Source organism: Erpetoichthys calabaricus, chromosome 1 (assembly GCF_900747795.2).
Source record: "Erpetoichthys calabaricus chromosome 1, fErpCal1.3, whole genome shotgun sequence".
Classification (NCBI taxonomy): domain Eukaryota; kingdom Metazoa; phylum Chordata; class Cladistia; order Polypteriformes; family Polypteridae; genus Erpetoichthys; species Erpetoichthys calabaricus.
In genome coordinates, this window is record NC_041394.2 from 263,271,355 (window position 1) to 263,285,504 (window position 14,150).

At 39.1% G+C, this 14,150-nt stretch overlaps 1 protein-coding gene across 1 annotated transcript; it reads left to right on the forward strand.

Moving 5' to 3' along the window:
* The first annotated feature begins 1,469 nt into the window (after positions 1 to 1,469).
* On the forward strand, positions 1,470 to 11,291 carry opn1sw1 (opsin 1 (cone pigments), short-wave-sensitive 1). The gene is made up of 5 exons (XM_028814720.2): positions 1,470 to 1,847; positions 2,776 to 2,944; positions 5,449 to 5,614; positions 6,781 to 7,020; positions 10,712 to 11,291. The coding sequence occupies exons 1-5, from the start codon at positions 1,502 to 1,504 to the stop codon at positions 10,829 to 10,831; spliced, it is 1,041 nt and encodes a 346-aa protein (XP_028670553.2). The 5' UTR covers positions 1,470 to 1,501; the 3' UTR covers positions 10,832 to 11,291.
* Positions 11,292 to 14,150: the final 2,859 nt, after the last annotated feature.

Here is a 14,150-nt window from a genome sequence, read left to right on the forward strand (position 1 = left end):
CAGTAGAATTCATGGTTCCATCTATCACAGCAAACCTTCCAGGTCCTGAAGCAGCAAAACAACCCCAGACCATCACACTACCACCACCATATTTTACTGTTGGTATGATGTTCTTTTTCTGAAATGCTGTGTTCCTTTTACGCCAGATGTAACGAGACATTTGCCTTCCAAAAAGTTCAACTTTTGTCTCATCAGTCCACAAGGTATTTTCCCAAAAGTCTTGGCAATCATTGAGATGTTTCTTAGCAAAATTGAGACGAGCCCTAATGTTCTTTTTGCTTAACAGTGGTTTGCGTCTTGGAAATCTGCCATGCAGGCTGTTTTTGCCCAGTCTCTTTCTTATGGTGGAGTCGTGAACACTGACCTTAATTGAGGCAAGTGAGGCCTGCAGTTCTTTAGACGTTGTCCTGGGGTCTTTTGTGACCTCTCGGATGAGTCGTCTCTGTGCTCTTGGGGTAATTTTGGTCGGCCGGCCACTCCTGGGAAGGTTCACCACTGTTCCATGTTTTTGCCATTTGTGGATAATATCTCTCACTGTGGTTCGCTGGAGTCCCAAAGCTTTAGAAATGGCTTTATAACCTTTACCAGACTGATAGATCTCAATTACTTCTGTTCTCATTTGTTCCTGAATTTCTTTGGATCTTGGCATGATGTCTAGCTTTTGAGGTGCTTTTGGTCTACTTCTCTGTGTCGGGCAGCTCCTATTTAAGTGATTTCTTGATTGAAACAGGTGTGGCAGTAATCAGGCCTGGGGGTGGCTACGGAAATTGAACTCAGGTGTGATACACCACAGTTAGGTTATTTTTTAACAAGGGGGCAATTACTTTTTCACACAGGGCCATGTAGGTTTGGATTTTTTTTCTCCCTAAATAATAAAAACCATCATTTAAAAACTGCATTTTGTGTTTACTTGTGTTATATTTGACTAATGGTTAAATGTGTTTGATGATCAGAAACATTTTGTGTGACAAACATGCAAAAGAATAAGAAATCAGGAAGGGGGCAAATAGTTTTTCACACCACTGTATATATATATATATATATATATATATATATATATATATATATGTTCCTTTTCAAGTTAGCATCTTATATTATTTAGTACTTATTAAACCTTCAGTGTTAATAATTAAGTTTTTTTGAGATTTTTATAAATAATTTTCTAGGCAACAAGGTCAGTGTACTTAAATAAAACTGCATCACTGAGGTTTTATTTCAAGTTCAAGATGCCAAAAAATCATTTGGCTTCCTATGACATTAACAGATATCTTCACTAAAACGTTAATAAACTCCATTTGTGTCAACTGAAATACTAAACAAGATTATGCTGCAAAGAATTTAATGAACAGAAGGCAATGCTCTTAAGAGTCCTTAATCCCAAACTTTGTTCCTAAGAAGATCAGGATCTGAGGGCGATTTTCGAGCGACCGCTAAGTGGTTTACGTCTTTATAATGCCGTTGTTTGGCCCCACACACTTGCACAACTAAGGTAAGCCTGAGAATGGCAGGGACCGAACAGTTTTATCTTTTTGAAAATATATCCTCTGTGGGTCCATGGGATGGACCCCAATATCACCTTGCCCCAAAGTGGGCCTTCCATTTACAAACACTGTTTATGGGATTTGTATTTTTTGTGGGCACCCCTCTAAATGGCATTGTGCTCTTTGTAACACTGAAGTACAAAAAGTTGCGACAGCCACTGAATTATATATTGGTTAACATATCAGCAGCTGGTTTTTTATTCGTTACGTTTTCAGTGTCTCAAGTATTCATTGCCAGTGCGCAAGGCTACTATGTTTTTGGAAAGGTCTTATGTGCATTGGAAGCATTTGTGGGAGCGGTGGCAGGTAAGATTCAGAATTTTTCTTCATATTGCAGATGTTTATATGTATCCATGTTCTGTACAGTGTATGCTTTTTTTACATATCTTATCTGTCATACCATCTGCTCCCACTTCAACCTTAAAATTCAGTAGTGGATGAGGGTTATTACCTAGTCACTTCTTTTAAAACAAAGCTTTTTGGGAAAACCGTAATAAAACTGCATAACAGGAATTAATAAGCCACCCATTGTCAAATTTTCTTGGTATACTTGATCTAAAATTAAGTTGTAATTAGATGTAAAGCACGTATATCTATATGATTTACCTAACATTTATTAATCAGTGTGGTGCATGTTAAGTTAACAACAGGAATGTCTTAGTGATGGAGGGCACAGGGATGCAGAGCCCTGCACTGCAGTCTGTCAGCTTCAGGACCGTGACCTCCGTTTTCGGCCTGGTCACTCACTCTATGGAGCTAGAATGTTCTGTGAGGCTTAGGCCCCCCATGCCACACTACCAGTTTCCCAGAGAGGTGCATTAGGTTAGTTAGCCGCATTCATTTGGTATGTTTGACAATATGTTACAATGTTTGTGTAATTTTGTCCTGAGAATTTTTGGTGTTCTGCCCAGAGTTTGGGTCTTGTTTTGCACAAATGTGCCTGTGTTGGAAAAACTGGGTACAGAACAGCAGATGGCTGGTTGCACGGATAATGGGAACACTTGTAAGTAGCACAGACTAGTCTCAGATATGACAGACATGAAATATTGCAAAAAAGATTTAGAAAACCAAGCATACCATTTGAGCTTCTGTTAAATTTAATTAACTGACTTGGAGCTCAGTGTTAGGCTCAGTAGGTAGCATTCCATGTCCAGTTTTTAGTTCAGATAATGACCAACCAACCAGCTAGCACTGACCAACGTTAACCAGCTCCCCTCAACTGTTTATTTCACAGGTTTGGTAACAGGATGGTCTCTTGCCTTCCTCTCTTTTGAAAGATATATTGTCATATGTAAACCTTTTGGAAACTTCCGATTTGGATCCAAGCAAGCTTTGATGGGTGTAATTGGAACCTGGATGATTGGGATCAGTGTGGGAATCCCACCATTTTTTGGCTGGAGCAGGTAAGGCTGGCGTACACAACAGTGAAAAATTGTCATGCAAGCAAGGTGACATTTTTCAAAGTCTTTTCCTATGTTGGTTCTCTACTTTTGCTGCAGCACTTCTTACAAGAAATAGTCAGATATTTTATGTGACTGTTTCATTCTTTTACAGCAATAAGTCATTTCTGGTGCATGCACAGAAAAGAGTGATGGAGCTGAATCCTGCCATAACATGCTAAACTGCTGTAGGGCCCATGGCACTTCAGAAAAGGTTCTTAGCTGGTGCAAGTCCTTATATAACATTCTTACTTGCCTTTTTTGCCTCTTATTTCTTTACTTACTGAACTGTCACATTTCTAATATTCACAGTACTAACAGTATGGCTGTATGAGTAATCTAACAAATTTAGGAAATAATGTAATACCATATGCCTCTTATAATGTAGCAATATATTTCCAAATGAAAGCAGTCATCTGACATAACAGCAGTTCTTCAATTTAACTTGTGTTATCAGAATAATGCCTCTATTTAGAGAAATTAAAATGTAGAAACCAAGGCAATTTTTATAAAGACTTTGATATTGCTCTCACCAGGGTTCTGTAAAATTAGCTGCAAATGATGAATAGGAAGAGCTGTGGAAAAATTAGAAATAAAAATTAAGACATGTCATCCACCTTAATAAAGAGATAAGTGTAAATGTGTTCATCTGGTTGCTATGGCTCTGACATTCCGACAGATGGTATATCACAAACATTTTTACTAATAAAATGCATTGCATTTGTCTTTCCCACACATGGCACATTACAAACATTAGCAGTGCTTTTACAAATCCCATACCAAATAGCATAACAGAAACACACACATTGCATGGTACACTGAAAACATTAATGCAGAGGTCTACGTTGATTACTTAGATTTCAGCCCGTCTTAGAGGGGTAGCACAGCTAGCTGACCATAATGGCGTAAGAGGTAAAAGAAACTGCATGCAAGATTCACAACTTCTGGATCATTAAACCAACTGCGTTCACAACTGTTTTGAGTTGTAAAATAATCATGTCTCCTTAATTCTTACAGCAAGCAAGCGTATCTGATAAGACATAATGTGGTACTGTAAAAGATAAAGCCATCACCGCATGTTCCTATAAATCTATTCATTCCTCCCCATTAATTATTTATACATTAATATCTGGATTTAAAATTCTTGTGCATGAATAATTAGATTGTTTACACACACTCATATTGGTACATTTGTCAGCTTTGGATTTTTACTTTTGAAATTAAACACTAATTGTATTGGTAGGGGAGAAATAACAACATACAATGACCCTTTGTAGCTGGTTGTGTTATTCAGTTTGTTACTGTAACTGAATATTGTTACAGCTTTATTGTTACAATTTAAAATTGATTTGCTCTTTAAAACCTGTCAATTTTAAATTTAAAATGCACTAGCTACAAATTCTAAAAATTCACTTATTGGTTTCCCTTTTATTTACTCATTTTGGAAAAATATGTAAAAGGTGAGCCTTGAAGAAACAGTTCTGTTGAATTTATTGGGGTGTGCCATGACTCACCAAGTCTTATTTTTAGAGCGTCTCAGCTTTATGTTGTTATAATTTAATAAATCAAAGTGAAATAATTTTTTTTTTTTTTTTGTTCTTTATTTCGTCTTATACGATTTCTCGTATTAGAAATTTGTTAGTTTTCGCATACCCCTTGGGGTCAGAGTGCAGGGTCAGCCATTGTACAGCGCCCCTGGAGCAATTACAGGTTAAGGGTCTTGCTCAAGGGCCCAGCAGAGTAGGATCTCTTTTGGCAGTGACGGGGATTCAAACCGGCAACCTTCTGGATACCAGCGCAGATCCTTAGCCTCAAAGCCACCATCTAGGTACTGCAAAAATCCATCTGTTACTCATTTACTCTTATGTAACAAGAACTTAATAAAGGCTTCTTTTGGTCTTCATAGCACAAAGCATTAGTAAAGTGTTTATTCATCTCTGCAATGCAATCTACTGAAGTAACTTCACTTTGGAACGGTCAGAGGTCGCTTCAGTGGGAGATTTCTCTAGATATCCTATACTTCAAGATAAGACCTGTCAATCCTTCACTTTAACAAGTAATTTTCCTAGCATATCAAATGGTCTTAATATGCCACACTGCACAGAAATGAATAACTTAAGTTTTAATAAACATAACGAAGATAAAAAGAAGCCTTTGTTAAGGTCTTGTTACAAAAGAGTAAACAAGTAATAGGTGCATTTTTGCAGTATCTAAACTAAAGTGTTACCGAAGTACTAAACTGCACCAAACTACTTAAGTGGAGCACACCCCAAAGCTGGAGTCCAAGACGTGCTAGATGACATGTCTGAAGTCACACAGTCATCATAATCTGCACATTAAGTGTGGTACTCAGAGAGGTAACAAGCTGTGATTCAATCAGGCTGCTGTGTCAATGGCAAGTTCCCTTTCAGAAAAATGTGTAATTCTTAAATGATTTTTTGTAAATTGTTATTTTTTTTCCTTTATAGATATATTCCAGAAGGCCTGCAGTGCTCTTGTGGCCCTGATTGGTACACAGTGGGCTCCAAATACAAAAGTGAATATTATACTTGGTTCCTGTTCATCTTTTGCTTCATATGCCCACTTAGTCTCATCATTTTTTCATATTCCCAACTTCTTTCAGCTCTCAGAGCCGTAAGTGTTTATGAAATATAAAGTTTTCACAAGTACTAATTTGTGAATTTCCCCTTGGGATTAATACAGTATCTATCTATCTATCTATCTATCTATCTTTTAATAAAAATAGATTTTTTTTACAATCTGTACTTTGGCAATCAAATCTGCAAGGTTTCATCTGTTCAAATAATAGTAGGTAACATCAGCTCAACCTTTTCTCTGCAATGATTTAAGCCTTTTTTTGCATAGGAACAGTTAATTAAAATATCATATCATATGCTTCTCCATTAAATTCAGGGTTCCAGAGGCAGGAGCCCATCTAGGTAGCTCTGGGAATAAGGCAGGAAACACCAGGACGCCAATCATACTCTCATCTTGGTCTATTTGGAATCGCCGATTATTCTAACCGCACATCTTTGAGGACTTTAGAGAAAAACTCACACAGACACTGAGAAATTGTGCACACTCCACACAGTGTAGGAGTCTAGCCCAGTGTGCGGGACCCATGAGGCTGCAGGATTAACTGGCGTGCTAGCAGACATCCAGGAGTTCATGAAAATGCAGTTCATCAAATTAAAAAATAAACCGAGGTCTTGACTCTCTGTAGTCATAAACAATCCCTGGGCATCTTTTGGAAAGAGTTTTAGGGTTTCTCAATGTCCAGGCTAAATTGCCCCTCACAACCTGGTCATTTTGGCCCCCTAATCATCCCCTGTCTCTTACCGTCTAGCTACCTCTCTCACCACTTCACGACCTAATGGCTAATGTGTGGTGAGCGTACTGACACAGAAATGGCTGCTCTCTCTCATCATCCAGGTGGATGCTACACATTGGTGCTCATTGATGTGGTTCCCCACTGTCAATATGAAGAGCTTTAAGTAGGTTAAGAGAGCACTATATAAATGTAAGTAATTAATGAATGAATTAGTTAAAGAACAGTTTATAGCCAGAAAACAAAAAAAAAAACTAGCCTAAAATCTGTACAGCATGTTTAAAACTAGGCCAGAAGTAAAAGAACAGCATGCCATGATGCACGCTGATAGACGTGCCTATTTATTTTTCCAACCTCACTTTTTACCACAAAATAAGCAATGCCAAGCATAAGAAGAAGGGCAGTGTCAGGGGCTGAAGTCTAATTTAGCACACTACTTTACACAAGCATTGTCACTTTCCTTTTTCTACAGGTTGCAGCTGCTCAGGCTGAATCTGCTACAACCCAGAAAGCAGAGCGTGAAGTATCCAGAATGGTGGTTGTGATGGTGGGCTCATTCATTGTGTGCTACGGTCCTTATGCAGCTCTTGCTATGTATATGGTAAATAACCATCAGCATGGTATAGATCTGCGTTTAGTGACTATACCAGCTGTATTCTCAAAAAGTTCCTGCATCTACAACCCGATCATCTATGCATTCATGAACAAACAGGTACTAAGCACTGGTTTTAATATTTATGTATTTTTTACATTAATACTAAACATTTTAAGGAGAACCTTATTAATTATGTACAATATTTATATTTTTGCTTTGTGCCCTCCCCCACCGTAACCTATTGTCTGTGATGGAGAAGCAAAAGTTTTAGATTCGTCAAAATTTCGATCTCCGGTTTCCAACGGATCTTGACGTTTTAGGGTCTGTTGATACTGAAAAGATCGATATCTCAATGATTGGTGTGTCTGTCTGTCTGTGCGTCTGTGTGTGTATCACAGTTTCTTGAGGACAGTCTAGAGCTAAAATGGCTGAATGGAAAAATACCAAACTCGAAACTCAAGCCTGTTATGAGATGACGATGTGCTGATTAGTTTTTGAGCCAAATAGTATAAGAGAAAGAGGCGCTCTGGAGTTGTGAATTTCTCAAATACTGTAATTCTACAATTAATTATGAATTCTTCTTGTCAACTGCTATCATAATGACCTATTTTATGATCAGAAAGATCAGCATCAGTGCGGTAAATAATTAGTGGTTCCTAGGGAGCAAAGCCTATTGACGCTCATTTCCAAATTTTTTTAATTGAGTCTGTCCCTAATACTAAGCTGCTGTTTATTACATTGGACTGCAAATGGATTTTGCAATAAAATAGTGTGTGGGAATGGGATCATTGGCTTTCCCGACCTGGACAGCCACTCTTGCCTCTACACAACTTGTCTATTTACAAACCCTGGTAGATGATGATGGTACACAACATTGAAGGCTCCTACATGGCACTTGTGGTTTGAAACTCACTTTCACATAAACCTCTACTCTTGATTTGTTAAGAAGCTTATTGAAAGTGGCTTCATGCAGGCATCCCCACATTCTTTGCCAAACAATTGCTATAAAAAGAGACACACAAACTTAGCTATTGTTGCTTTCCATTGTTATTTTCTAACAATTTTATACTTCTTTATTTTGTGACTGTGTTAAAGGTAAAATCCACTGCTCTCTAGACCACTACAGGTGTTTGGCACAAGGCATAGTGATATGGATTTCCATGTGGTAAGAGCTGCTCCTTTTTTTAAGTGAGAAGACTCATAAATGGGTGATAAAGATTAGTTGACAGAATGAAAGGAACTGCAGTGCAGTGTCTCTAAACCAGGGGTCTCCAACTCCAGTCCTGGAGAGCTACTGTTGCTGCAGGTTTTCATTCTAACCCTTTTCTTAATTAGTGATCAGATTTTGCTGCTAATTAACTCTTTGCCTTAATTTTAATTGATGCACAACTTAAGACTCAGGCCCCTTAATTATTTTTTCCTTAATTAGCAACCAAACAATATCCATCCATCCATTATCCAACCCGCTATGTCCTAACTACAGGGTCACGGGGGTCTGCTGGAGTCAATCCCAGCCAACACTGGGCGCAAGGCAGGAAATAAACCCCGGGCAGGGTGCCAGCCCACCGCAGGGCACACACACCCACACACCAAACACACACTAGGGACAATTTAGAATCGCCAATGCACCTAACCTGCATGTGTTTGGACTGTGGGAGGAAACCGGAGCACGTGGAGGAAACACCAGACAATATTAAGACACAAAATGAACCAACACATAAACAACAACTTGCATCCATCACACAATAACTCAAAATAAAGAAAGGTGAAGGCCTCAGTAATGATGATCTGCTCAGGTGCACAAAACGTTTTGACAGTTTTTCAACAGTTTTGTATATGTCTGCCATGGCAGAATGAGCGTCATTGGAATTAAATAACGGATTTAATTAGCAGCGAGAATTGGCTTCAAATTAAGAAACTGAATGAAGTGAAGTTGGTTGGAGTTTGACGCCCCAACTTAGTTGCTCATCTGTTGGCTCACTTCACATCAAATTTATGTTTAGGTCCCGTTTAAGGAAAAAAGAATCAATTCAGCGGTCAGAGTCTCAAGAAAAGTCAATCAAAATAAAGGGAAAATTGTTAATTAGCAACAAAAACTGGTCACTAATTAAGAAAAGAGTTAGAATGAAAACTTGCAGCCACACTAGCTCTCCAGGACTGGAGTTGCAGACCCCTGCTCTAAATCAACCTCCTGGGCCATAATTTTGGCACTGCAGACTTACAAGTTCTTACAGCCACTTTTCAATTACTTTGAGACTTTGTGATTTTACTTTTTGACCATTTGTGTATAAATATATAATTTTGTCATATTTTTCATTTATTTATCATTATTTGTTCATACTTAATTTTATCATATTAATTTTAGTCCCTTACACAAAGCTAATACAGTGCCAGTTCTACATAAATAACTTTTTTATGGATAAACAAATTGAATTTTAAAAGTCTACATAAATACTCACTGGGCAATAGTAGTGTGTCTATAATGAGGCGGGGCTCTGTCCTCGTGGGGTTTTATAATTTATAGGGTCATGCCTGTCACCAAGTGCTAATCGACATGCAGCACAATTCCATTCTCCGGCACCATGATTAGCAAGTACAACAACCTTATATCAAAACGTCTTGTCTTTATTACCTGAAAGATCTCAGAACAAACTAAAAGACAAAAGAATTAGATAGGAACTCAAAGAGGCATCTATAATACCCATATTTAAATGGATTAAATGTGACGATGCGGGTTCTACTCCATGCTCCCATCTTGCTTCTGGGAGCTCGGTAATGTCACCGATGAGCTGGACAGTGAGGCACAACAATGAAGCAAGGGGATGGTGTAAAAAGTGCAAAAGTGCTTTTATTAAAATCAACAAACAAAACCAAATAGTGTCCAAAGTACAATGCTTCAAAAATGTTTCAATAAATAAATAAATTATCCAATAACAACGAGTGAACAGTGGAGGTTAAAAACACAATACAAAAAAAAAATCCTTTAAAAACCCGAGGTTAAAACAATAGCTGGAAGCTGTCCTTTTAAAAACAGATCCCAGTGCCTTTCTACTGGTGACTCCCCTGCTTCTCCCATCCAGGCTTTGCACCAGGGGAGCCACCCAACCTGCAGATGACCTTCTTTCTGCCTTCTACTGCTGGTCTGTTCGCTTTTCCGATCCCTGGCTCCGGTAGGCTTCACCAGACCATGACTTGGGCTCCCCAGTGACCAGGGTGCTCACGCTGGGGCTTTCACTTCCCAAGTCCCGACTCCCGCTGCCTTCTTGGCCTTATGCAGCAAGCCATCCTCCTTCCGGTCACTCCCGCTCCTCACTAATGCTCAGCGGGAGCGACCACTACCGACTGCTGGCCAAACACCCCACGAGGGCTCACTGTCCATCTGCCAACCGCTCTATACAGTGAGCGAGCATTTGCTCAATCATGCACCGGCTTTCTCCTCCCTGCTTCCTGCCTTCTTCTTCTCCTGTAACCTCCGTTCATCTTTTCTTCTCTCTGTTCTTTTTCTGTTTTCTCCTTTTTTCCTTCACCCGCCTTGTGCTTCTATTTATTATGGGGCCGTGGATCAGGTGTGGCAATTAGCAGCTCCCAGCTACAATTACGAATGCGTATCCTTAAATGGAGTAAATCATTGACTCCCAAATTACGAAGTGTTAAAACATTTCAGTAAAAAGCATAGCAAAGGTAAAACCCTCATATTTTGAAAGAAATGATCAACTATTAACAAAAGTTTATTGAATAGTATGCTAGTAAATGTAACCCGATTTAATTATCATTGTAATCACAGCCTTTGTTTTCCCATCCTAAACAGTTCCGCGCCTGCATTATGGAGACCGTCTTTGGAAAGCCCATGACAGATGACTCTGAAGTATCCACCTCCAATAAAACTGAAGTCTCCTCCGTCTCCACAAGCCAGGTCAGCCCCAGCTAAGAAAAGAAAAGCTGCCACCTTTGGATCTGAAAGGCAAAGTGACAAAGGGGGCCAGTCAACGGAAGCTCAGTGTTTAATGTGGTTTAACTAGTTCTTACAATATCGAACAGCATGGTGTACGTTCTAAAGGATATCCATTGTATATATTTACTTTCTACAACTGTTGACGCAATTTTGTTCTCATAGTCAGTAGGAAGTATCAAGTATCTAAAAAGACTGGTTGTGCTAATGATAAAAGTAATAATAAAATCATAAAAGTTGTTTGGTGAAAAAATGAACCACAAAACAAAATGGAACTGATTATAGCAGACTGCATGTTTAAATCTATTATTTAACTCTATATCTAGGCTTTAGTTTTCACTACTCTTCATACTCCCTCATCTTTTTACCTTGAATGGCACAATTCATTTGCTTGTAGAGTTAGAAAAACTTCTTAAGCAGTAGTAGAAACAGAATTTTATTTGCTAATAATCTTCTTCTTCTTCTTTCGGCTGCTCCCATTAGGGGTTGCCACAGCGGATCATCTTCTTCCATATCTTTCTGTCCTCTGCATCTTGTCCTGTTACACCCATCACCTGCATGTCCTCTCTCACCACATCCATAAACCTTCACATAGGCCTTCCTCTTCTCCTTATTATTAATTATTATTTGCTAATAATACAAACAATTATTCATATTTTATATGCAGATTTTCCTTCAGTACATCAACCTACATAACCGGTTGAGCGTACACTGTTTGAGAAGACAAAACACAAAACAGTAATTTCCTTTGAAGATAAAGGAATATGTAAATTGAAGCAGTTTTGCAATTTAATCCTATTAAGAGTCGGGGCTGTGTATTGAGCGAAACTTGAATCTGAGCCTCTGCATTTTTCAGTAATTCCATGTTTTATAGACTTTTTAGACCATGGTGGCTGCTGATTCCTTCTTAAAGCACAGTGCCGTCTCTGCATTTACACTTCCCCTTCACAACAGAATGAATGTATATTTTGATTTTGCAAAATTACCATTAGGCATACTACGCTTCAAAGTACATCTCCAAGTGGAGTTTCCTTTATGCTGAACCTGAACCCTGGACCACATGGAATCTGTATACCTGAGGACATTCCACTGCTTCAGGGTTAACTCAGACATCTATATTTTTTTGTATCTGCAGAAAATGCTGTCTGTATATTTCCAAACGTGTGCATTCCTTCAGACTGTGAAGCCTACAGTAAATAAAAATTGTACTCCTTCCTTATAAGAAACCGTTTCATTGATGAAAAGTACACCAATGGAACTGTTGTCAGATAAACCATATATTTCTAGTGATAGTTGTTGAGCAAGGCACTCGTTCTTTTTGACACTACACATACAGTACTTGGTTTTAAACCTTCTCATTTATGGCCCAGATGGATTGTAACTTGTAAATGTTACTTAAAGTAGTTTGTACTTTGTATAAATAAAGCGATCTTTGAATGATACAATGCATCACTTGTGTTCAGATTGCTCTTTCTATATTTTGTTATCTTGAATGAATGTGACTTTTATACAAAACAAACCTCATGAAGGGTCTTGGCCTCCGAAACCATTCCAGACCAATCTTTCCTGTCAGCTAGCTCTCCATTTTGTATTTCCCAATTTCCTTAAGTCAGCCTCAAGATAATCTCTCCATCTTTTCCAGGGCCTGTCCCTCTGACAGCTCCCTCCTGGCTTCTCCAGCCACCTGTCTGTTTCTTTTTTTTTTGTGAGGTCCTCAGACTCACTATCCCTTATAGGCCTACTCTGTTGTTTATGGGGCGTAAAATACTCTTCCTTTCCCATCTCCTTAAGCCCGGTTTATATTTGTTGCTTCCACACTGGGCATGGGATGAGGGCTGCATTGTGAACATGGCATCAGATTTGGAGACAAACCCCAGCACACTGGGCATAAAAAATATTCTAACTACATGGTGGCCACATATCCAAAATGATAAATTTCAAGGAGAGGCTGTTTATGTGGGTCCCAGAATGATGAATGCAGGGCTGAATATGATGCAACATGTCATCAAAATATTTGAAATGCATCTGCTCATCATGTAGAAATGAGCACAAGAAAATTACACTCGCCCTTCCTTCATCTCTTTTGGTCAACAGGTGTCAGACTCCACCTTCTCCTTTTCTTCCTCTTAAAAGTCAGTAATAGCAGGCACAACTCTTCTTCCATGAGCAGAGCCTCATGTCTCCTGCGGTGATATTGTTAGCTAGGTGTCACTGACCAAACACTGTCACTTACTGACTAGGAGACTATCAACTTGGTATATAGTCAGTTTGAATTTTCTGCTGAGGTTGTGAGCTTTGAAAAGTTTTTTGCAGAACTTGGCAGCTTGTCTCATATTATAATCCATCGTAATTCGTGACCCCATGGCTCATAATTGGTTCCATTCAGGTATACAAGTCAACCATCCCTATTCTGTCACCCTCCAGAGGAGCACATGGATTGGGTTTTGGATCAATTTATCGTCAGACTCATCTCTATCACTCCCCTATTTAGCTTTTTCAGGCTGTCCTTCAAGTCTTGTATCAATGTCATCAGCATAAGCAAGGCTCTATGTCATCTGATTAAATAAGGTTCCCCTCAATTATCCTATATTATTTTATATTTATATTTCAGATTATTTACTCTTCATCTGGCCCTGTCCCATCTGGACGAAAAAACCCCACTTATGCTAGAATGCTTTTCATTGACTTCAGGCCAGCTTTCAACACCATTATCCCTCAGAAGTTCATTAAGAATTTGGGTCTGCTAGGCTACAACATTTCCCTATATAACTGGAACCCGAACATCCTGACAGAGAGACCCAAGACAGTCTAAATCATCATGCTGAGCACTGGTGCCCTCCAGGGCTGTGTATTTAGTCCACTTCTGTTCATTCCACTGACTCACGATTGTATAGCTGTGTACAAATCTAACACCATCATTAAGTTTGTGGATGACACAACGATGGTGGGTCTCATCAGCAATGGGGATGACTTAGTTTAGACAAGACAATGATTGGCGGTCTGGGGCAAGTGCAACAATCCATCTCATAATGTTTACAAGACGAATGAGATGATTGCTGAGTTCAGGAAACCCCACTGAACATCAAGGGCTCTTTGGTGGAATTGGTCAAGAGCACTAAATTCCTTGGTGTGCACAGCTGGCAGTTGACATTGCCGTGTCAATTAACACCACCACCATAGCCAAGAAGGCACAGTCACTTCAGTGGATTCAGCAGCATTCAGCCATCCCTGTTAAAGAGGTACACTCAGAGATATGCAGAAAAATGAGTTGATGGTGTCCTGGATAATGGACTATCTG